Genomic DNA, 25,468 nt, shown 5'->3' with positions numbered 1-25,468 from the left:
TTTCTTCTGCTTTCATGCTATAAAATATTTACATATATCTTTGTCTTTTGTTTTCCTATTACTTGTCTTTGTCAGCAGTTCTGTGGGAACCATTAATGTACCCACAAAGAATGTGGTTGAAATCTCTGTACTGTTTTATTACCGGTTTGCAAGATACTGCTTCAAATCCTCTTCCCAGGACACGAACCTGAAGACTAATTGTGTATGGCTTTTGTTTCTTTTGCCTCTCAGAGTTTGGGAAAGCAAGGGGATAGTAGATAATTCTAGGACTCTGGAAAGCTATAGTAGGTGACATTTTTCTTTGCCATTGTTAAAAAAGTTGGAAACTGGTGGCCACTTTACCAAGTATGGAAGTAAGGAAAGTATCTAGCTCTATAGGACATGCCCTTGGGGTTTTATTGTACTGTTTTAGAGTCAGCTGATGACTGGTTTCATGGCATTGTCATGTGGTCAGTGAAATGGCTGGGCCTTATTTTTTTCTAGTAAATGTTAGTAATGCAACTAAGATATTTAGACTGAGGAGATTATTTCCCATACCTTTTTCTGACTTCTTGGCCAGAAGAAGGTATTTGGTAAATCATTCTGGCTATGGCAGAAGGTGCTATTTTTTTTTTTTTTCCACTAGAAGCGTGTCTCCAATTGGGATATTTCTTTTTTCTCTTTCTTCTGAGCAACTTACTGCCTCAGTTCCTTCCCTGAGAGATCAGTGCAGTATTTTGAATTTAATGGACTTTCCTTTTACCCTTTTGCATGATCCTTTGTGTAGGAAGAGCTTTGTGATGGCTTCTTAATTTTAGTCCCAGTTTTTTCTATAGACATTACTTCTGCAATTTTGTGGTATGAGTTGAGTCCTTTCCCTAGGTCTGAATATTCTTTTCATTTTTTGCTTTTGTGTTTCATTTATGGAAGAAGAGGTTCATTAAGCCTGTCAGTGTGCTATCATATTTTCTAAAATCCATTCATCTGTTTTCTCAGTGTTTCTCTGTGTCTCCTATATTCAATTTCTTCCTTTTCTGTAGACTCCTTCCTCTCAACTAGAACCATGCTTATGTTTTTCCTCATTATGGACTGTGGAGGACTTGCCAGTCAGGATAGTTTCTGTGGATGCTTCTACCACTTTATATCTTGCTCTTATTACCAAATATCTTGTCAAAAGGATATCTCTTTATTTCATTTGAATATAAAGGTAAAAAGGTAACTAAATATGAAGAATTCAGATAATATAAAGACCTTGGAAATCATAAGTCTCATCATTCTGAAAGAGTCATGTTTAACATTTTCACAAATGAGCTTCCAGGTTTATATTTTATGATTCACACACCCACTGCTGATCCTGGATATATTTCATTAGGCCCATGCTCTACTGTAGCTAAATACCAAAAGAAGAGGCCTCCATGAGAGAATGAAACAAGAGCTTTATTAGTGTTTGATTACATATTAACCAATATTTCTTATATTTTATAGTTTTTACAATCATGCTTATATATAGAAACGAGTCAAAAAACTGAAATCACAGTATATATGTTGTTTTGAAGCTGTACACTTAATATATCATAGACATCATTTTATTTTTTAATTATTTTAATAAAAAGACATGTAGTCATTTTAATGACTTTATGAGTTCCATTGTAGAAGTATAGTATTTGTCTAATTAGTTCCCTAATGGCAGGTATTTAAATTGCTTTGAATTTTTCTTTATCATAACCTGCACTTTGATGAGTAGTCCTCTTATATCTTTATGAATTTTTCTATTTCCTCAAGATACATTTCTAAATTTGGAGTTTCTGGGCATTAAAAGTGTTTAATCCACACTACTAAATTGTCCTCCTTAAATATTGAATCAATTATTCGTTCACCAGTAGTGAATAATTATAGCTTGGTCAGTACCTACAAGTAACATTCTTATTAATGTCTGCCAATCAGGCCTGTTCTTGTTTACATTTCTTTACATCCACTAAGTTTTTATTTGTGTGTGTGTGTGTTTATTGACCATTTATACTTCTTATTTTATGAGCTACCTACCATGTCTTTAACCCAGGTTTCCTTAGGGGTAATTTTTTCTCTTAAACATGTGTACCCAGGATATTTTTTAATTCTTTGTACAGATAAGGGTTTAGGAGTCAGTATAAGGGGATAACAGCAGCTGCCTGCCCATCCTTCCCCTCTTCCTTTGATGACCCGTCATCTCCTTTCTGTGACTCACTTCCTTTGTGCCTCTCTCCACTGTGTGCAATCTGTCTCAGTCTCTGAAGTTCATGTTTCCCTCTCACTACTGTATCTTTGTGCTCTGTCTGCTTCTCTCTTCTTTCTTTCTGCCTCTGTGCACCCACGCTCCATACACTTGTTCTCCCCACCCCCATGCTGTCTGTTGTCCTATTGTCTCTGCTGTGTGTCTCTTGTTTCTGTGGTTACTCCCCTCCTCCTCCCTCTCTGTCATGTTCCTGCTATGTCTGTGTGCACATACATGCTCTTCCTCTCCCTCTCTCCTCTCTTTTTCCTTTCTCCCTTCTTTCCCCATCTATTTTTCTCAATATCTGGTTGTGCACTTGAGTCCAAGAAGAGGGGTAGTTTACTACTGCCCATACAAAAAAAGAAAAGTCAATTACCTCCAGTTGCCCATGTTTCCAGCAGTTGGGCAGATGAACAACACAAACTACCAAAGAGGCCTCCATGAGAGAATCAAATGAGAGCTTTTATAATATTTAGTAAATGTTTACCAGTGATTAATAGACTTTTATATAACAGGCTGATTTTACACCAGTCTTTACAATCACACTCATATATGGAAAGAAACAAAAGTCAAAAGCAGATTCTTGGAACCCAAAAATAAGTGTCATTATACATTAAGAGATCAAAAGCAAGATATAAAGCCATATATTTAATATATACATGTATGTGTGTGACTGGAACAAAATATTAACAAACTATTTAAAATTGTGGCATTATAAATGTTTTCCTTTATAATGTTCTGTGTCTTTTGATATAACTTTACAAGAAACATATTTTCTAATAAGGCACCATAAAAATTGTTTTTGTTTGACATTAATAAAAAAGTGGGGTAAGCCAATCTAATCAAACAAACACAGAATGTTAGCTACGAGCTGGAAAGGAGGATTTTCAAGCTTTTCGTTTTGTTCTAGTGTCTGCCTGAAATACCTATCTGTACCTCCAATCTAGTCATAATAAATCTTTCTAGAAGCAGAGTAGAAGAATAGGATCAGAAAAGTATTATATACCATAATATGGCAAGATAAAGTAAAACAAATTTTTAACCTTAGGTTCTGAGGGTTGAGTTGAATATGCTCCTAGGGTCATGGCTTCACTTTTAAAATTTTATCCCCACATTGCATCCTCATTCCTATTTTTCCATAGGCAACTGGTCTTGTTATATAAATATATTTTGGCTTACAAGAGCTCTTACAAAATGTGTATTCTTTATGTGCGTATGTGTCTTCATTTTATATAAAAGCCATATCATTTTTTTCTTATTTTCAATAAGCATTATATTTTTTATGTTTTTAACATTTATCTACATTGCTATATGTACATCTAATCAGGTTTCCGATCATTGCATAATACTCCATTGAGTGCATCTACCACTTTACTGATGCATTTTCCCTGTGATGGGCACCCAGGTTGCTGCTGACTCCCAGCACCACAGAAAAATGGGAGTGCACACCCTTGTCCATACCCCCCGCCATTGGATCTGTGTGAGACTGTCTTTGGAATATATACCCAGAAGTGGAATTCTTGGATCATAAGCTATATAAGTTTCCTACATTAGTACCAAACTGCCTTCCAGTTCATATCCTAACTGCAATGCATGGAAATCCCTATATTTCCACTTCTCTGCCAGTAATTTCTAGTTTGGCCAGAAGATTTAGAAATACAAATTTCTAGGGGCACCTGGGTGGCTCAGTCGGTTAAGCGGCCGACTTCATCTCAGGTCATGATCTCGCAGTTTACGAGTTTGAGCCCTGCATCTGGTTCTGTGCTGACAGCTCAGAACCTGGAGCCTGCTTTGGATTCTGTGTCTCCCTCTCTTTCTCTGCCCCTCCCCCACTCAAGCTCTGTCTCTCTCTGTCTCAAAACGTTAAAAAAATTTAATAAAAAGTATATATATAAATTTCTATACCAAGGATCTTTCCCCCCCATTTTTAATTAAATGTTACTTGTCTTGAGAATCTACCCTATCCCCTCTATAAATGTCAAAGGAGGAGAGAGTCTTTTAGAGACTTCCAGAATTACTGCCGTACTTTCAACCAGAATACATTTGTTCGTTCAGCCAGATGCAGTTATAAGATAGAATGTGACAAGTACAAAAGTGGGATACTTTAATTGATTTTTTCAGCTATTGACATGTAACAGATAAAAAAAGATATGAAAGATTTTACTAGCAATATTAACAAGTGTGATTTAGAATATCTATATAAAACTTCATTCCCAAAACACAGCCTTCACACTTGTTCCAAATGCCCATGGAATATTTCCAAAAATTAATTTTACTTAGGCAAAATGTTGATAAAGCCCCAAAGTAGAAGACTAATAACTATGCTTATATTTTCTAACCACAAGGTAATAAAGTTGGAATTTAACAACTATATATTTTTTTCATTAAATAGATAATTTTAAAACATTCTAAACAAGTTCAATTAGGAAATAATTGAAATAAGTCTTCTAGTATGGAAGAAGACTAACAAACAAGGAATTCAAGAAGTAATTAATAAAGTGGGAAATATATTTTAAGGAGGGCACTTGTGATGAGCACTGGATGTTATATGTCAATGATGAATCCCTAAATTCTCCTGAAATTAATATTATGCTGTATGTTAACTAACTGGAATTTAAATAAAAACTTGAAACAAACAAAAAATCTAAATAAAAATATGTAAGTAAATGAAAATTTTGAAAGAGTTTTAATAATTATAATAAATATGGGGTGCCTGGATGGCTCAGTCAGTTAAGCATCTGACTCTTGGTTTTGGCTCAGGTCATTATCTTGCAGTTTGTGGATTTGGGCTCCATGTTTGGCTCTGTGCTGGCAGCGCAGAGCCTGCTTAGGACTCTCTCTCTCCCTCTCTCTCTGTCCCTCCCCACTTGCACTCTCTCTCTCTCTCTCTCTCTCTCTCTCTCAAAATAAATAAACTTTAAAAAATAATAAAATAGGGGCACCTGGGTGGCTCAGTTGGTTAAGTGTCTGACTTCAGCTCAGGTCATGATCTCGCAATTCATGGGTTCAGGCCCCACGCCTGGCTCTGTGTTGACAGCTTGGAGCCTGGAGCCTGCTTTGGATTCTGTGTCTCCCTCTCTCTCTCTGCCTCCTCCTCTGCTCATGCTCTGTCTCTCTCTGTCTTAAAAATAAATAAAACATTTAAAAATAATAATAATAAAATAAATATAAAAATGAGAACAAAAAAAGAGAAAATATATAAATTAATGTCAATCCCCAAAACTGATCAATATAACCAAGATCTGATTCTTTGGAAAAAACCAGTAGACCAAATCTCTGGTTATCCTGGCCCTGGAAAACATAAGCAAGATGGAAGGGTGTAACCACAGACTGAAGTGGTTTCCTTCAAAAAGACTACTGTATGTAACTTTAGGCTGATATATATCTAAATTTAGATGGATGATTTTCTAGGAGACTATAAATTAAGAAAATTGATCAAGAAGTTTTAAATCAGGAAGCCTGGGTGGCTCAGTCAATTAAGATTTGGCTCAGGTCATGATCTCATGGTTCGTGAGATAGAGCCCCGTGAAGACTCTCTGTAATCTAAAGCCCTCTGCATGCCCTCTAGAAATTTGTCACAATATATGTTCCCACCAAAAAGTATAAGCATATGTGTCTCTTCACTCTCTTGCCAACTACGGGTAGTATCAGTCTTTTTAATATTTGCTAATCTGATGTGTGGAAAAACTCATTGCTTTAAAATGCATTTTTTTAACATTAGGTTTCAGGGATTGCCATTTACATTTCTTATTTTGAGGGTTACTTTTTTGTATCCCTTGTCCATTTTTCTTCGAAGATTTTTTTCCTATTCTCAAGATTATATTTTATTAATATTGTAATAGTATTATGTATTCAACTTATTTCTTTGTTCCATTCTATGAAAGATCTTCCCAACCTCAAGATTATTTAAAAAAAATAATTCTTCTGGTTTTTTTAAATATTTTTTAATGCATTTAAATCTTTAATCTACATGGAATTTATTCTGTGAGTATAATTTTATTTCCAGATGTTTAGCCAATTGTCAGATATTTTTAAATAAGTAAGTGATAGTCACAATTTATTATAAAAATCTAACATTCTTTTGTTAAGCTGGACTCTAATCAGTTGGACTTGGTAATTAATAGCCATGTTTCTTCTGAAATTTTTACCCAGAACAACTGAAATAATATGTGAACACTCTATCAAAATGGAGAGCTCTGAAAAGGAAACTAATTCTGATCAAAATATGAAGGAATTTCATTTATTAAACTTGAAGTTAGATCAGAACATCCAAGTGAAAATAAAAAATATAGATATATCTGACCTCATGAGTATGTCATGAGTGAAATAAAGATTTTAGAATCATTTATGTAAAGGTGATCATAATCCTCATGAGTATTAAATCCAAGAGGAAAGATACTTGAGAGAATGCAGAGAAGAAAAAGGGGGCCACTTCCAGACTGTAAGTTTTCAAACCTAATAGAAAATTCTTTGGGACCCCTGTCCTCTTGCTCTACGGCCCTGCACAAGACTTTCATAATCATTTGTTAACCTTCTAGGTTTTCCCCTACATTAATTGAGGACTTTAGATCTGTTTCTTTCTTTCTAGCCCAAGTCTTGCCATTATCTGGGGAACTTTACTATGCTGTTAGAGTTTCTTGACCTCAGTGCTAATGACGGTACTTCCATTATATTTTAACCATCAAGTCTCATGGCCATTTTTTGAATTTGGGCATAATGCAGAATCATTCTGGCTCTGCAATCTTTACTCACTCATGTACCAAAAAAAAACTTTCTGGGGATCTATTAGCCAGGCACAGTGCCTTTTTAATTTTCTAAGGAGGATTTTTCATAGTTACCATCTGCCAGACTTGCAGAAATAAATGACCTGTTCTGATTCTCTAAAGGTGACTAACAGACAGTTACCACCTGAATTCCTGTTTTTGTACACTTGAATCTTGTCTCTAGAAATTAAATCTATATCAAAATGTTGTGTTTTACACAGACACTTTGTGATTGTGTCACCCTATCCTGGTTGGTAAATTTTATTATTGAAACAACAGTTGACAGTTTGATCTGCATATATCTAAAAAACACTTCACAAGAAGAGACTGTCCTTTGGTACCATAGACTGTAGTTCTGACTTTGACTCTGTCTTATCAGTGTGTACCTCTGGTTCTAAACTTCAGTGGTTATAAATTAACTAGCATAAACCCATTCCTCTGAAAGAAAAACGTCTCCTAGCAGTCATCTGACGGGCAGAATGTCAACAGGAACAAATTACCTATATGAAGAATAGCCATATAGGGTCATGAAAGAAGACGTGGCCTTCCTCCAATATTGGATATGTTTTGCCAAGCTCAATTTCCACCTAAAAAAAGTAATTTTGGTGGGTGCCTGGGTGGTTCAGTTGGGTTAAGCGTCTGACTCGATTTCAGCCTAGGTGGTGATCTCACAGTCATGGGGTCAAGCCATGATTCTCTTGCTCTCCCTCTGCCTCTCCCCCCTCTAAAAAAATGGTCAATTTTTAATTGAAAAGCTTTTTTGAAGACGGTCTATCTGAAGATGTCTCTGATCAATAAATGTGGGAACGAATCCCACCTAGATTTTAATTAAACTAAAAAGTATTACAAAAAGCCTGACACATCTCTGAGATGGTAGCAGTTCCTGTTGTGGAATAAGACATCAGCAGGTGAGTTTGCTATCATAATAATAGAAAGTAAAACAGAAGCAGGCAGCCAGACAGCATGTATCTCCTTCTGAGACTCTGCGACAGAAAGCATAAACCATGGTGGTTGATAATGTCAGTTGATTTGTAGTCACTTAAATCTTTTCATTGTAAGCCTCACTGTAGAGGACTGAGTGGGCTGATTCACACGCAGGCACTGAGGGATGACAGAATCATCTGAGGAGATGCCTGAGACTCTCCCGTGGACTAAGGAGAATAACTGTTGTGGTTTACCAACAGCATCTGTAAATGAATTCAGCAAAAATGATGTTCAGTCCCTTGGTAGGTCATCACAGATTGTGAGACACAGTGAGACCTGTGCATGAGATGATTGTTGTGACTCAGTGTGGAAGTCAACATGGCATGATTGCATGATTCTGACGGTTTGCACTGGCCCTCGCCCTAGCGTGTGTAGTGCTACATCATGCCTACAACATCCAGTGCCCACATTTTTGTTGGGTTTGTTCATGCTTTGTTGTATGATAATGACACTGTTGCTCCCCTTTCATTGCTCTTGTATCACTGCTTTAGTAACAAGATGTGGGACCATAAAATATGAGAAGCTTTTTCCTCCAAGTAAGGCTTCATAATCTACATTATTTCAGTTTGCATAGTGAATAAACATTTTACAGCTTTTTTTGAGATTTTTCACATACCATAAAATTCACTTATGTAAAGTGTACAGTTTAGTGGGTTTTAGTATTATTCATGGAGTTGTGCAACCATCACCCCAATCTAATATTAAAACATTTTCAACACCCTCTGAAAACACCCTGTACTCATTAGCAAAGTCACCCTGCATTTCTCCCAACCTCTTACCCCTGCCCCAGCCCCTGGCTGTGGTTACTAATCTACTTTCTCTAGATTATTCTGGACATTGCATATAATAGAATCATACAACACGTGTATGTATTGTATGTATGACTGGCTTGTATGTATTGTATGTGTATGTATTTTGTGACTGGTTTCTTTCGCTTAATGTTTTTAAGGTTCATCTACATTGTAGCAGTGTATTCATTACTTTTTATTGCCAAATAATATTCCATTGTATGAATATTCCATTACATGTTTTATTCATCCACTTAGTAAAAAAATACTTGGCTTTCTTCTATTTTGGGGGGTATTATTAACAAGGCTGCTGTGAACATTCATGTACAAGTTTTTGTGTGGACGTATGTTCTCATTTCTTTTGGGCATGTGCCTGGGAGCGGATATATGCTGGAGCATATGGTAACTCCACATTTAACCATTTGAGGAACTGCCAGGGTGTTACCTAAAGTATTGTCACCATTTTGCGTTCCCACCAGCAGTGTATGAGGGTTCCAATTTCTCCACATCCTTGAAAACACTTGCCTTTTTCTGTCCTTTTGATTTTCACCATCCTAGAGGTCTAACTAAATCTGTTTTGTTGAGAGGGAATATTTTTTAGACTATTTTCTATTTTTAAATATTTTACTTTTTATAGGGAATGATATAGGAATTATCATGAAAGAGATTTGAACTAGAAACACACACACACCAAGGCTCGCCATTGAACCCGATGTAGATGTGTTTTTTACACCCATTGGTGCATACCATGACTGGTTGTATACTATGGATGTTGAAGAGACTGGGGCTTGAAGGGACCGTCATTTCTGCTGCATTTGCACCATAGGGCACTCCAGCCTCTGCTTGCGGACAGCTCCACCGCTCCCTGACTGCGCATGAGCAGCTTGTCCATGTGTATGAGACTCTATTATTGAAGGTCTTAACTTCTAGAGACCCAAAACCTGCGATCATTGCACTCCCTGGCTCTGTTTTCAGAAGGCACAGAAAATAGGTCTAATTTTCTTCCTCTCAGGTTCCTGCTTCCTTCCCAAAAGTGTTTTCTCTCAGGTCTTCACTCTGAACCATTTTTCACAGGTCATGCTTCCTTACCCCACCTCACTTCCTATAAATTGTCAGCTTTCCTGGGTCTACTAAGTTTGCTGATATCTTGTTTTTAAACATGTCTCTTTGAACTAAGCGTGTTGTGCTTCAGATGGTGAGAGCATGTTGACAGAGCAGATTTATCACCTTCCTTTCTGTGGCTAGAACATTCCTATGTCCTAACATATGTTTTACTTCTGTTGAGCTCACCAGAGCCATGAAACTTCTATTGCCACACTCTTCTCGGTTTTATTTTCACTATTTTTGTTTTATTTTCACTTTTTAAACTGATAATACAATCACATGATACAAAATTTTAAATGTATAAAAGAGTATTTGATAGTGTCCTTCCCACTCCTGTTCCTTGGACACCTAGCTCTCCTTTCCAGAGCTACTCAGTGTTACTAGTTCTTGCGTATCTTCACAGAGATTTTTTTTTTAAGCAGCTTAGTTGAACCTGCATGGCTCAGAAGGTTAAGCATCCAACTTCGGCTCAGGTCATGATCTCACGGATTGTGAGTTCAAGTCCCACATAGGGCTCTGTGCTGAGAGCTCAGAGCCTAGTCTGCTTCAGATTCTGTGCCCATCCCTGCTCGTGCTCGCTCGCTCGCTCTCTCGCTCTCTCAAAAATGAAGAAACATTAAAAAATTTTTTTTTCAAATAAAATAAAAATAAAACAGCTTGGTTGAAGTATAATTTACATACCATAGAATTCATCCATTTTAAGTGTACGGTTATTTTTAGTGAAGTTACAGAATTGTGTAGTCATCACCATAACCCAGTTTTAGAACATTTCTGTCACTCCAAAAAGGTCCTTTGTACCTGCTTGTTATCAATCCACATTCCCAGCCCCAGACAACCTCTAATATGCCTTCTGCCTTTTCTGGACATTTCATGTAAATAGAATCATATAATATGTAGTCTTTTGCATCTGCCTTCTTTGGCTTAGCACGATGTTTTCAAGGTTCATTCATGTTGTAGCATGTATCAGTAGTTCCTTTTTATTGCTGATTAGTATTCCATTGTATGGATATACCACATTTTGTTTACCCAGTTCCCAGTTGGACACTTGGATTGTTTCTTATTTTGGATAAGAATAATGCTGCTATGAATGTGTGTGTAAAAGTTATTGTATGGACATATGTTTTCTTTTGGAATTAGAAAATTAGAATTACCAGGTCATGTGTGAAGTTTATGTTTAAGAAAATGCCAAAGTGTTTTCCAAAGTGGCTGTATGTTTTTACATTCCCACCTGCAGTATATAAAGTTTCTTATCTTTCCACTTCCTTGTCTACACTTAGTATTAGCCATCTTTTTTATTATAGCCATAGTAGTGGGTGTGAAGTGTATCTTATTATGATTTTAATTTGTATTTTCCTTATGACTGATGATGTTGAACATCTTCATATACTGATGAAAAGTATACTTCTCTGTCTTCTTTGGTGAAATATCTATTCAAGTCTTTAGCCCATTTTTAAATTACATATATGGAATGTCTATTTATTTAGATCTTTAATTTCTTCCGCCAGTGTTTTCAGCATGTAAGCCTTGCACTTCTGTTGTTAAATTTATTCCTAAATATTTCGTTCTTTTTGATGTTGTTGTGAATGGGGTTGTTTCCTTAATTTTTATTTTCAGATTGCTTATTGCTAGAATATAGAAATACAATTGATTTTTTATCTTGTCTTACATCTATAATCTGGCTAAACTTATTAGTTCTAATACTTCTTTATGGATTCCTTGGTATTTTATTTGGACAGAATCATGTCATTTGCAAATAAAAACAGTTGTACTTCTTCCTTTCCAATCTAGGTTCTTTTCTTTCACGGGTATTTTATCAATAAGAAAGCAAATACCTGCATATGTTTTTGACCTTTTTTTTTTTTTTCCCCACAGACCTGGCAGCATACTTTGCTTTTTATACTTAATCTTTCCTGAAAGTCAGTCCATTTCAGTACCTCCTACAGCTGCAGAGAAGGTGTAGTATATTGCCAGTCAGTCATACCTTCCTCACCACATATTCATACGTTTTGGTTTTTTTTAACATCACAATAGTCTCAGTTTTATATGACTTTTATATTTTTTTTACAACTTATATTCTAAATCATTTGTTCTTTCTAACACTTCTGTAATTTCAGAAATGCAAGTGCTCCCTTTTTGAGCTGGGTAAACTGGCACAGAGAGTGCAGTGATTATGCAAGTAGAGACAGCTAATAAAGGGAAGATCTGAGACTGGCTTAGGCCTTTGGACTTCAGATGCACAGCTTTTCCTACTGTATCAAAGTTGCTGCCATTCCTCCTGCCTGATGTATAGGGCTTTACAATGATCCCTTGTTGGATTTGGCCCATCATTCCTGTTTATTATTTTGGATCTTGACAGTCATTTAGGCCCTCCCAGATATGCATTGTACAAGAAATCTCCTGCTTCCCATATCTCTAAGACACTGATATATAAAATGTTAAGAAGGAATAGCCAGAGCAAATCAAGTAACTGGACACAATAGGTGCTTAGTAAATATTTGCTGTTGAATGCAAGACATACCACTCATTAATAAAGGCCTCTCTCTGTTTTCATAATATTTGGGTAAGAATGCTTCAACCACCTGTGGTTCTACCAACTTATTTTATCATTTAACCCCCATAACTCCATCTTGCCCTCAAAGATGTCAGGAGAAGTCTCGTCATTTTAATCAACTCTAGCTGTCCTTGACCACACATTCTTTTGGTCTACCCGTCAGTGACCATATCTACTAGAAAAACCAGGCTAATCTGGCAAGGCTTGTTCTTCCTGCTCTTGAGCACTGCCTGAAATGTGCTTATCTCTTCTTTGACCTCTAAATGCTTGTAAATGATTAGATTGGTGATCCATTCTAGCACTTTATATGTCATCATTCTTAAACCCACCAGTTTGCAATGCTTATCTTTTTGAAAATCAAAACATTTCCTGTCCCGGGTCATTTAACTTAACGTGCTCTGTATCAAGTTTCTGAAAGAAACTGTTTCAAGTCTCCTGAAGGCCCTGGGATATAGTTTATTTAGTTCAGAGGAGTAGACACCCTGTTTCCTTTCCTGAGTTGGCTGTCAATTCACCTTTACCAAAATTGCTTAAGTAGACAAGCATCTGGCATTTATTCAAAATATAGATGCCCAGACCCCTCCCCTCGAGACTCCAATTCATTGTTCTGAGTTTGGACCCATCCTCCAGGAGATTGTTGTGACGAGCAAGCTTAAGAAATACTGTTTTATACTACATTTTGATAATCTTTTTGTCATTCAGTAGCATTCCACCATCCACTTTAATCCATGAAGTTACCCTTCTTTGCTCTATTTGCTCTGAACCTAACTTAAAAGCCTTTCGGGCTCTTTAATAATTTTTGCAATACTCCAGTTATTCAGGACTTCTCATGGGGCCTTTCAGCTCTTTGTATATTTACCCATGTATAAGTATCTGAGTCTGATCTTACTGGACAGCACCTCTTTAGTCATTCCTGGCCCTCTTTATCTCTCATCAAAATTGTTTTGCACGTGTCAAGTTAGAATTTCATTCTGAAAACCCACCAGGCTAATCTTTGGCTAGCATCCTCTTTGGAGTTTCTTCAAGTCTTGTGAACATATCCACTCTTTTTTTTTTTTAATTTTATTTTTTCAATTCACATCCAAATTAGTTACCATATAGTGCAACAATGATTTCAGGAGTAGATTTCTTAATGCCCCTTGCCCATTTAGCCCATCCCTCCTCCCACAACCCCACCAGTAACCCTGTTTGTTCTCCACATTTAAGTCTCTTATGTTTTATCCGCTTCCCTGTTTTTATATTATTTTTGCTTCCCTTCCCTTATGTTCATATATCTGTGTCTTAAAGCCCTCATATGAGTGAAGTCAAATGATATTTGTCTTTCCCTGACTGGCTGATTTCACTTAACATAATACCCTCTAGTTCCAGCCACATAGTTGCAAATGGCAAGATTTCATTCTTTTTGATTGCTGACTAATACTCCATTGTCTATATGTGTGTGTGTGCATGTATGTATATGTGTGTGTGTGTGTGTGTGTGTGTGTGTGTGTATACACCACTTCTTCTTTATCCATTCATCCATCGATGGACATTTGGGCTCTTTCCATACTTTGGCTATTGTCGATAGCGCTGCTATAAACACTGGGGTGCGTGTGCCCCTTCAAAACAGCACACCTGTATCCCTTGGATAAATACCTAGTGGTGCAATTTCTGGGTTGTAGGGTAGTTGCATTTTTAATTTTTTGAGGAACGTCCATACTGTTTTCCAAAGTGACTGCTCCAGTTTGCATTCCCACCAGCAGGGCAAAAGAGATCCTCTTTCTCCGCATCTTCACCAGTATCTGTTGTTGCCTGAGTTGTTAATGTTAGCCATTCTGACAGGTGTAAGGTGGTATCTCGTTGTGGTTTTGATTCGTATTTCCTGAACATACCCACTCTTTATGGCTTACCTTGTTAAGACAGCTCAGGCCCTTATCCAACCATAGCAGCATTCACCTCCCTATCATAAATTATATGGTAACATGTTCACATTGTCACAAGCTTTCTGGAGAGCAACTTTATCCCAACAAGTAGAACTGAATTAGAAAGGGCTCTTGGTAGCTTGTATGTGTTCTTTATCCTGTAGGTGACTATGCCATTGACTGCAGGTAATGCTAACAGGGTCTCTTTTGTTTTTCCAGGTGGCAAACCATGTGATTTCTTCTGATTCTATTTCATCTTCTACCAGTAGTTTCTGGAGCTCAAGCCCCACCCTTTGCAACAAGCAAAATGTACATATGTTAAACAAGGGTGTACAAGCAGGTAAATTACTTGAATTTAAACATTTCCATTGAAATACAAGTAGACCTTAAACATATATTAAGATACTCAACCTCACAATAAAATAAGTGAAGATTAAAACTATACTCAAATGCCATTTGCCACCTATCAGACTGGCAAAAATCTAAGTTTGGTAGTAAGTTTCTGGGCACAAGTGTAAAGGAATAGGTACTCATACATGTAAGTTGGGAGTACAACCCCCATGAGGCAATTTGGCAGTTTCTATTCAAATTACTTTGATCTAGCACTTTTACTTTTGGAATTTAGCCTATAGATATATTGTGCATATGTGCAAAATGACAAGTGGACAGAATTAATCATTGAAGTATTGTTTATTATAACAGAAAATTTAAATTGACTTAGATGTCCATCAATAGCCAAATGTTTAAATAAATTATCATACATCCATATAACAAGACATAGGATGAGGAAACTCTCTCTCTGCTAATATGGCAAGATCTCCAACAGAGATAATTAAAAAGAAAACACAAAGTACTTTAAAAATAAAGGAAGAAAATTGCTTGAATGTGTGCAAAAAATTCTCTGGAACCAGGGGGTTGCAAATTGAATGAATGGAGAACAGGAGTGGGAAGGAGGCTTTTCACTTATGTTTTTCTATATCTTTTGATTTTATATAAGAGAAGTAAACTCCCTTGATTTTTTTCCCCCTCCAGTCTTGTCTTTGTATCTGTCAACCTCTTTCTTACCTGGGTGACTGCCAGGAGGACTATAAGCATTTAGTGTCTTTCTCACTTTGGATCAGAACTAAAATCCTTTACCCATTGAATCCATGTGAGTGATTTTTTTCCCTCTAATATCTAAACTGACTAAGAAATAAAAACCTTCCTTTCTTCTTCCACTTTCCCTCCCTCCCCTCCTGTCTGTCTCTGTCCCTCACACCCCTCTACACCACCCAGAGGAGGCAGTAGCTTGCATTTTTGAAGACTTAAAAAGTATTTGTTTACTGAATTGAATACACATGCCAACTAAGTCTCAAGGCTGCTCCCAGGATATCTGTGGATCTTTCCCCTCAGGTAACTTGGAGATCGTGAATGGTGTCAAAAAACACACTCGAGATGTTGGGATGACTTTCCCAACTCCAAGCTCTAGCGAGGCTAGAGTAGAAGAGTACAGCGATGTGACTTCTTGGTCAGAAGAAAAAATAGAAGAGAAAAGTCGTCTCACCAGTTATCTTGGGGATAAAAAGTTAAGGAAGAACAAGCAGAGTTGCAGTGAAGGTCAGTTTTTAATTCCAGTGTTGTAGCAGAAGAACTAGTGAATTTCAAGTCTCTTGCGATGCTAAGATTCTTTATTTCTAATGACTCTGTGTTGACCCCATCTCCCCACACCCCCAGCACCACCTTGGCAAATTTTCAAAGTATCTAGCACTATAATTACAGTCATACCTGTAGTTATGCAAACTCCAGGGCATCGCGGTGGTCTCTGACGGCTGAGTCCCCTGAGAGCCTATGCTATGCACATGTCTTTGGTGAGAAGAACGAAAAATCTTTTTTCTTTCTTAAAAATATTTCCCATAGGAGTTTCATGGTTTGTTCCTGTGGAAAATGTGAAGTGTGGTCCTAAGAAGGAAAACCTGCCCAAACTTTATGGCCCTGGTATCTGCTGGTTTGCACCAATAACCAACACCAAACCGTGGAGAGAGCCACTGCGGGAACAGAACTGGCAGGGACAGCACATGGACAGCCACGGGTCACTAGCAGGCCCAGGCAGAGATCCCCCAAGGCCATTTGTGAAAGCAACCCTACAGGTGCAGCGACACTGAGTTCATTTTAGCCATGTTTAAGGTGGGGATTCGGGGGGGGCGGGTGCTGGAGGGGAGATACAAAGAAGTTAAATGTGTGATTTGGCCTTCTGAAGAAAAGTCTCCTAACCCTCATTTCTGGCACTTCTAGAATTTCATCTGTTCCCACTGTCATCATTAAACAAAGGCTGACTTACTGTTAACCATTCTAAACTGTGCATTGCCCTCTGAACCTGGGACGAGGCAATTGAAGGGAGGGGGCTGTGATGCTGCCCACTGGGCTCATAGACATCTGCATGTGGAGCGCTCTGGAGGCCTGATGTTTGTTCCTCCATTTACATAACTCCCATTCCTGCTTAGCACGGGATTTAAAAGGCAGGAAGTCCCTTCTTTATATGTACCTTGGGAGCTGAACGAAATGTTACTTAATAATATATTTGTTTGAAGGGAAAATTTAAAATAGCACAATGGGCCGGGCTCTAGCCCGTCAACATTTGGAAGAGTTATAATTGCCACAGTCTTAGTTCTTGGTTTATTCCAAAGGCATCCTTTGATCCCTCTGATTTACCTACTGGAGCTCTCCCCTGCAGAAAGTTGTTAGATTATTCTTCAACTCTAGATATTTTCTGCACTTTAGAAACAGGCTCTTCAAACCACTGTTGGGCAGGTACTGTTTTCTAGGCCCTTAGAGAACAAACTGCATCATTAATGTGAGGTTCGGGGGCCTTTTCTCCTCCTCAGGAATCTCTTCAGCTTCACAGACCCGACTTCATCTCCCGCTCTGGGGAGAGAATAAAGCGTCTGAAGTTAATAGTGCAGGAGAGGAAACTACAGAACATGTTACAGAGTGAGCGGGAGGCACTGTTCAACACTGTCAGAGAATGGCAAGGCTGCCAGGACCCAACACGCCGGCTCCTGAAGAGAGGTACACTCTGCCTGTTCACTTTCCTGTTACTGGCTGGAAAGGGTAAAGTCCACTTGACGCCAGGGAACACGGCTCAAGGCCAGCCCAGTTACAGGGACAGAAATGGACTTTTTGTTTGCTGAGACTCAACTCTCCTTAGGTAGCAGAACCTGCCCGGTTTAGCTGTCAGCACTCTCGTGATCCAGAGAAACCCAGGTACTCTTGCCCTGCCACTGCAGCTTGGAAACCAAAGAGTGCCATGAGAATGGGGTTTTTGTAAGCCAGCTGTGTTTCTGGGAGCAAGTTAGTTCCAAAAGTATAATGTTGGTTTCTTCAGCGATGGCGCTGATTCCAGGATTGCCTGCCTCGTAGCGGGGTAGTGGTGGTGGTGGTGATGATGATGCCATGTAAACTTTATGTGTTTTGCCCAGGCACTGTTCTTCTTTAAGCTTATAACACCTCTCTGAGGTACATGCTATTAATATCCCTATTTTACAGATGAGAAAACAGACAAAGAGAGCCTAAGTCCCTTGCCCAAGATGATATACCTGATACTGGGATTTGAACCCAAATGGGCTGGCTCCCAACTGTGTGCTCTGACAATTCTGCTAGGTGTAAGACCTCAGGAATATAATACATGAAAGCTGGGAAAACTACAAAGTGCTATCTAATGCTTTCATCACAGCCTTACCTATAAACCAGCCAGTGTCTAGTCTGTGCCACAGTGTTGTGTCTTCAGGAGCCTCTGGCTGCTGTCACAGTCCCTGTAGTCTAACCCTGGCCTTGGCCTTGGCCCTTGCTCCCCACCCATTGCTGTCAAGCTCAAGGTAGAGGCACAGAGTCCTAGCAGCAACTTCTCCCAGTTCTTGAGCAACACACTCTTCCTTATTAAGACACTACCCACTGAAAACCCCTTCTTCTCTTGCTTAGGCTTCCTGGATGCCCAAAAGAACAGGCCTATTGGAAAGAAGGAAATGATTCAGAGGTCTAAACGGTAAGGCCAAAAGAATAAGAGTAATTATATAAAAGTACAAATCCGGCCAAATGATCAGGAGCTGTGGCTTGCCCCCAGAATAAGGGCATTATGCTCAAACATTACGAGGGGCACCTGGGAGGCTCAGGCAGTTAAGTGTCCAGCTTTTGATTCTGGCTCAGGTCATGATCTCGTGGTCGTGAGATCGAGCCCCAAGTCAGTCTCTACACTGAGTGTGGAGCTTGCTTAAGATTCTCTTTCTCTCTGCCTCTCCCTCTGCCCCTTCGCCACTCGCATGTGCACGTACACTCTTCCTCTCCTCAAAAACAAAAAAAAAAAAAGAAAGAAAATTAGTTGTGAAAGTAGTTTCTCACCAATGGCACTAAAAAAGGAAAGAAAAATGGCAGATTGGTATGGATGAGTCAGATACAAAAGATACAAAGAATCCCCACTAATTTGCATGCCTTAATCAGGCTTGTCCTTGATAGAAACCTAAATATAAATAAAGATATCTAAAATCTAAGATATGAATATTTGAAATAAAATATTTGGGGCATTACCCTTTATCCATGAAATCCCATCTCTAGGAATTTATGCAATACAGTGAGAAATGATGGAAAACTCTCCAAGATATATTAAGTTAAGCTTAAAAAAAAGTCAAGTTTCAGGGGCGCCTGGGTGGCTCAGTTGGTTAAGCGTCTGACTTCAGCTCAGGTCATGATCTCACAGTTGGTGAGTTTGAGCCCCGCATCAGTCTCTGTGTTGACAGCTCAGAGCCTGGAGCCTGCTTCAGATTCTGTCTTCCTCTCTCTCTGCCCCTCCCCTGCTCATGCTTTGTCTGTCTGTCTGTCTCTCTCTCTCTCTTTTTCTCTCAAAAATAAATAAACATTAAAAAAAATTTTTTTAAGTCAAGTTTCAGAAGCATGTGTACACTGCTCCCATTTGCAGTGTTTAAAAAGTATTAGTGTCTGTATAGATGCATATACTTTTATATGCATAGAATATCTCTGGAAGGATACTCAAAAAAACTGGTAATAGCAGTTGCCTTTAGGAAAAAGAGCTGAGTCACCGGAGTACAGAGGTAAGACAAAGACTAACTTTTTTGCCTTTTTATACTTGTTGAATTTTGGGCCACTGCATGCATTAGCAATTAGTTAATCAGAGATGTGCTTATACTGATCATGAGAATGCCATGGATTTAATTGACATATAGCATTGTATAAGTTTAAGGTATATAATGTGATGATTTGACACATGTATATACGGCAGTATGTTCACTACGCTAAGGTTGGTTAACACATCCTCCACCTCATATTATTTCTATTTTGGTGGTGGTGGTGGTGGCAGTGTTCTTATTGTTCTGGTGAGAACATTAAAGGTCTTCTCTCAGAGCAGCATTGAAGTATCCAATACAGTGTTGCTGACTAGAGCCCCCCTGCTGTACCTTAGATCCCCAGAACTTATTCCTCTTATAACTGGAAGTTTTTACCCTTTAACTAACATCTCCTCATTCCCTGGCCCCCAGCCCCTGGCAACCATCATCCTAGTCTCTATTTCAATGAGTTTGATGTTTTTAGATTCCACATGTTAAATGAGATCATACAGTTTTGTCTTTCTCTGACTTATTTCACTTAACATAATGTCCTCAAGGTCCATCTTTGTTGCAGATGGAAAAATTTCCTTCTTTTTTATGACTGAATAATATAATAATATATTACATTTTCTTTATCCATTCATCTGTTGATGGACACTTAGGTTGCTTATGGTCGTTGTATTTTTAATTGTTTTTTTTTTTTTAATTTTTTTTTTTTTCAACGTTTTTTATTTATTTTTGGGACAGAGAGAGACAGAGCATGAACGGGGGAGGGGCAGAGAGAGAGGGAGACACAGAATCGGAAACAGGCTCCAGGCTCCGAGCCATCAGCCCAGAGCCTGACGCGGGGCTCGAATTCACAGACCGCGAGATCGTGACCTGGCTGAAGTTGGACGCTTAACCGACTGCGCCACCCAGGCGCCCCGTATTTTTAATTGTTTAAGGAACCACCATACTGTTTCCCATACTGGCTGTACCAATTTACATTCCCACCAGCAGTGCACAAGGGTTCCCTTTTCTCTGCATCCTCACCAACATGTGTTATCTCTTGTTGTTGGTTTTTTTTTTTTTTTTTAATATAATAACTATTCTAACAGGTGTGAGGTGATACCACATTGTGGTTTTCATCAACAGTGACTTTTAAAAATGTACGTTTGTTCCTCTTTGGTCTCATTCCTGCCCTCCACTACTGTGTTTGCAGTTAGTGATCATCTCCACCACATCCAAAACAGACCTCCCCATTCTCCACTCCCACATTTGCTTGGGCCAGCCACTCATCCAACTAGAAAGCTGGCTAGCAGTCACCGCTAGCTGTGTTACCCACTACTCCACATGTAGCCTGTTTGCACCAGTATTCCCTTCCACGTAGTCCCTATAAGCAGGATGTCTTAATGTTTTTATTCATCTTTTCCCCTCCCAGATCATGAACACCCCTAGCTAGGGTTCTTCGTGTCCAGGTGTCTAACAGGAAGCAGGCCTACAAGGCCGAATGCCCTGAAAGCAGCAGAACTTAGGGAGATGGGGGAGAAGAGATCATGTCCCTCCATGGTCGGGTAACCTCACTGCTTTTTATCTTCCCACTGGCACCATTCCTAAGGATTTATGAGCAGCTTCCAGAAGTGCAGAGAAAGAGAGAAGAAGAGAAGAGAAGATTGGAATATAAGTCATACCGGCTACGAGCTCAGCTATTCAAGAAGGTCAGCTAGTCCTTGAGCAGCATCCATCAGATTTATCAGGGGAAAGAGAAATTGAGGGAAACACATCTGACCTGTTTGAATTAACTACATCTGGGGAGTAGCCTTAAGCTTGTAATGTATTGTACCACTGCTGAGGTTTGGAAGGTAAAGGCATCTGTGACTAGATTTCAAATCTAAAAATCTAAAAAGGCAAATCTAAAAGAGGCACCTTCCAGGCATACATTTGGAATGAAACTAAATTCCATACTTAGGACTAATGGTGGAAATGTCCAAATCTATCAGTATTGTTGAATTTTCATTTTAGAGTCCCCAGTGGTAGTTTTGTGCCCCTTATTGGTAAATCAGATACCTCTAAAGCTTGTAAAATAAACTGGAAAATGTCCAAGTGTGGCATAAGAGTTGACAACTTGGGGAGTCGGAGCCTGGAAGCCACCACCATTTCCTGCCCATGGCCCCAGTGGAATCAGTGGTAATGCAAATCCCAGACCCTCAGAGGCGGGGGGACTTGCTACCAATATATTCCTTGAGAAGCTAGGGAGCTACCGTGCCCGAAGGTCTGTATCCTTCACTGTTCTCGTTTCCTTCCCAACCCCTTCACTTCACCGCCAGAGGACTCTGAAAGTCAGAATCCAAAAGACGAGTTTATGCCAGACCGATGTGGGATTGGAGAACTGCTTCTGGAGCATACCTGGAGCTGGGCTGGGCAGGGCCCCTCGAGGAGGGGGGCCCCAGGCACCGCATGGCCCAGCCAGTGTGTCAGCGTCACAGGCCAGGCCTCTCATTGTACTTGTATGTTTGAACTGATGGATGGATGAGTCTATCCAGATCATAAATGATCTGTATCAATATAGACATAATAGGTACTGATTATATACATCATGTTTCCTTAACACTTCAGGAAAAATTTTTTTTGCATAATTACCATAGTTTCTGTAGCTGGGGAAAATAAATGAGATTTGGGTAGAACCTCACTGGTCTCTCAGCAACATGTCTGGGGTGGCTGTCTGCCTCTGATAGCAAGAGTATCTAACTTCTCTTTCTTTTCTTCCACAGAAAGTGACCAATCAGCTCTTGGGGAGAAAAGTTCCCTGGAACTGACATAAGAATATTTTCCTGGAATTATATTTTGTCAACCTGGAGAAGCACAATCCTTACTTTTATGAGTCTGGTTTAATAAAACTTAACTCTTTTTCCATGTGTAATTTAGAAGTAGTAACAATGGTGAGTAGGATTATGAATGGTTTGGGAGCAATACTTTGTCCGCTGTGAGCTTGCCACAGGGATGTTTGTCACAATGGTATCATTTCTGAATTCTAGCCAGGAATGAGTCCCCTTTTGTATGTGTTTTTGTACTTTTAGAAAATAAATAACTTCTGATTGAGTCATAGTAAAGCAAGCAGCGAAGAGTCATTTCTTTACCATCTAGAGATGTGCAGGGAGCTATGCAGTGTCTCTCCTGGGGTAGATGGGGGTCTCGATCTAAAAGCATCAGTCAAGGGAGATAGACTGCGGGAATGAAATGTGGCCTTTCTTTACAAACACAGCAGGATGTGACAAGACTCTGCCGTGGGCTTTGTGGAGAGGGTGTCTGGTTAGGGTAACTGTTGGACATGCCCAGACACTCCCAGCAGACCAGGCACCTCAGGTCCAAAGCCACCTCGTAGCCTCACTCCGGCTTCCCAGGGGCCTCTAGCCTTTGGTGGATTTTCCCTCCAGCTCCAGCCACCCTCTTTTCAGGATTGAAGCCTCAGATCATTTATCATCACACGTGGAACCAACGTTTATAACCTGGATCACCACTTCTGAAAAGCATGAGTTAATAAGTGTGGTAATGTACATAAAGCATTTAATTAATCCTATGGCCTGGAATTACAGCTAAGGCCCAGAGTTGAGGGGGAGAAGGTACTAATTGGCCTCATTCTAAGTTCAGGGAAGTCCCAGAAGGGCAGTAAGGAGCCAGCTGCCGCCAAAGCCGAGGTAAAGAGCAGACCCTGCCACCGAGCATAGCTCAACTGGTGCCTCCAAGGCTCCCTTCCTAACCCAGAAGGAGGCGATGAAGAAGGCTCAAGGTAATTAAGCTCTCTGGGCCAGTTTACCTGTAAAATGAGACGGTTAATAACCTCCAAGCCCCCTTTCAGCTCTCAAATATTATGACTGTTTTATGTCTTGTTGGAAGTTATTATTCAGAATACAAACAGAAAGTGATCGTTGCCTAGAAACCTGGGTCTGCAGGGAAACCGGGCAGGATGGAGCCTGCTTAGAAATAATGAGTGGGATTCTCTTAACGGCCTCAAGCTGTGTCATCCAGGTACCTTCCCAAAATATTTAGGTTCAGGGCCTGGGAAGCCACTGGTGGCAGCTGGCCACCAGCTCCTCACCCCCTGCCACCAGCCCCAGCCCCAGAACACACCTGCTTGGAAATGCTACTACAAGTGCCCTGGGGAGAGCCTGTTAGCATCTCCACTAGATTCCACAGACTTGCTTTCACATTAGAACAGTAGTTCCCAGGCCACCAGGCCCTGCATGGTCAGGGTGCAGAATCAAAGCCCTGCATGGGGCAGGGGTGCTGAGAGTTCTCCCAGCTGCAGTTTTCCTTGGCTGAGTGCTGCCTGCAGAACCCAAGCATTGGCCTCATAGATAATCCTGGTGCCTCTCCCAGCATCTATTCTGCCCCCAGAGCTCAGGGTGGTTTCCCCCCACCCCCGCCATTCTGCCTTCATCAGTACAGGCTGAGCACCTGGTAGAGGCCACAGTCACTGGTAGAGGCCAGAGTCACTACTTGGTGCTGCCACACTATGGCTATGCTCTGCTCCTACCCTCTGCCAGCTACCCATACCCCAGTCCCCATACCAGGAACTTGTTCTGAAAGTGCTTTTTTTCCCATGCCTGGGAGGACATTGAACCTCTTGTTTTGTTTTTTCTTCTTGCATAGGTACAAGAAGGCAAGGCCCAGGTTGAACCTATGCCCCAGCTCTGACCTGTCATGGGGATTCATTCTTGAATTGCTTCTTCCTAGATCTGGTTCACACCTAACCTGAGAACCCACTTGCCCTCCTTCCTCCTAGAGGGTAAGCCTCCTCAGCCACTTCTCTTCTCTGAGGGCACCTTCTGTTGCTGCCCTCCCCAAGCAGAGGCCTCCCATGACCATCAGCACATGCAGTGTGGGGTGACAGAGTGTATGAAGAAGGCAGAATGTTTTACCTATAAATCACAATGCATTTTTGTGTCCCAAATGATTGTTCTGGCCAGTCATTAAAGAGTTAGGCCACCCTGAACTGTTAATGTGATCTTCATCTTTACCTGTTGGGGTGTTTGGGTGATTTTAATCTACAGTGTTAGTTTTATTTTTACTGGCTGTGAAGCCTCACTTATAACAGTTTCCAAATTTCTCGCTAAATACTCATGAATACTGGTGGTATTCTGGAGTTGCAGAGTGGTTCTGAATACTATCAAAAATTAAAGCTAACATTATTGGCCTCTAGGGGGCACTCTTATCTCCATAAGTCTTGCCCCTTGGCAACTGCCCCGATGAAGTTCCTGGTCTAAGAAAACTTACTACCACCCCCAAGGCAGGGTCATTTTCCAAATATGACTGGGCTACATGTTAAGGGTATTACAGTCACAAGGTACATAGGTGTGGGCGCTTCATTTTCTTGGTCCTTGGCCCTAGCCCTATCACCTCTCTTCTGCATCTTTCGGGGAGCCATAGTTGGCAAGAAAATACCAGATAACCCAAGCCAACTCCTCCTTAAACACTGGAGTAAATTCCCCCCTGTCTCCTTCCCTGTGTGTGTGGTGTATTTCTCACTCTCTGTCCCTGGACTTGTTGGCTCTGAGGCTTTGATGTTGGTGCCTTTACTCCGGGTAGTCTTATTATTGCTATGCATGGGGTTTGGGGTCCAGCATATCTCCAGGGAGGCATGGCTAGATTCACATATTCCTAGGATCCCTGACCCATTCTCATCTCTGTGAACCACAGTTCATCCAGCCTCATCCACTGCTCCCCACACAAGACAGTTTAACAATAGGATCTAAGTCCAGAACCTCAACTAGCCATGGGGCAGATGGAGCTAGACTAAAAAATGCCCACTCTATGGAACACCTGGGTGGCTCAGTCGTTAAGTGTCTGACTCTTTTTTTTAAAAATTTTTTGTTTATTTATTTTTGAGACAGAAACAGAGCATGAATGGGGGAGGGGAAGAGAGAGAGGGAGACACAGAATCTGAAGCAGGCTCCAGGCTCTGAGCTGTCAGCACAGAGCCCGACACAGGGCTTGAACCCACGAACCGTGAGATGATGACCTGAGCCGAAGTCGGATGCTTAACCAACTGAGCCACCCAGGTGCCCCGAGTGTCTGACT

The 25,468-nt window shown here is 40.0% G+C and overlaps 1 protein-coding gene across 4 annotated transcripts in view; it reads left to right on the top strand.

The window, feature by feature from the left end:
- The window catches only part of ALMS1 (ALMS1 centrosome and basal body associated protein), a 229,555-nt gene extending 207,055 nt beyond the window's left edge, over positions 1 to 22,500 (top strand). For 3 of the 4 annotated variants that reach the window (XM_060657618.3, XM_060657607.3, XM_060657590.3), the window contains 7 exons: positions 14,541 to 14,661; positions 15,714 to 15,917; positions 16,218 to 16,447; positions 17,183 to 17,366; positions 18,276 to 18,339; positions 21,009 to 21,108; positions 21,718 to 22,154. In XM_060657618.3, the coding sequence (XP_060513601.2) occupies positions 14,541 to 14,661; positions 15,714 to 15,917; positions 16,218 to 16,447; positions 17,183 to 17,366; positions 18,276 to 18,339; positions 21,009 to 21,108; positions 21,718 to 21,912 (1,098 nt within the window). In that variant the 3' untranslated portion in view covers positions 21,913 to 22,154. The other variant, XM_060657597.3, reaches the window with a different exon arrangement.
- The last annotated feature ends 2,968 nt before the right edge of the window (positions 22,501 to 25,468 follow it).

This window comes from Panthera onca, chromosome A3 (genome assembly GCF_046562875.1).
Source record: "Panthera onca isolate mPanOnc1 chromosome A3, mPanOnc1 haplotype 2, whole genome shotgun sequence".
Lineage (NCBI taxonomy): Eukaryota > Metazoa > Chordata > Mammalia > Carnivora > Felidae > Panthera > Panthera onca.
The sequence above is the reverse complement of the archived record's forward strand: the minus strand, read 5'-3'. Positions and strand labels throughout refer to the sequence as shown.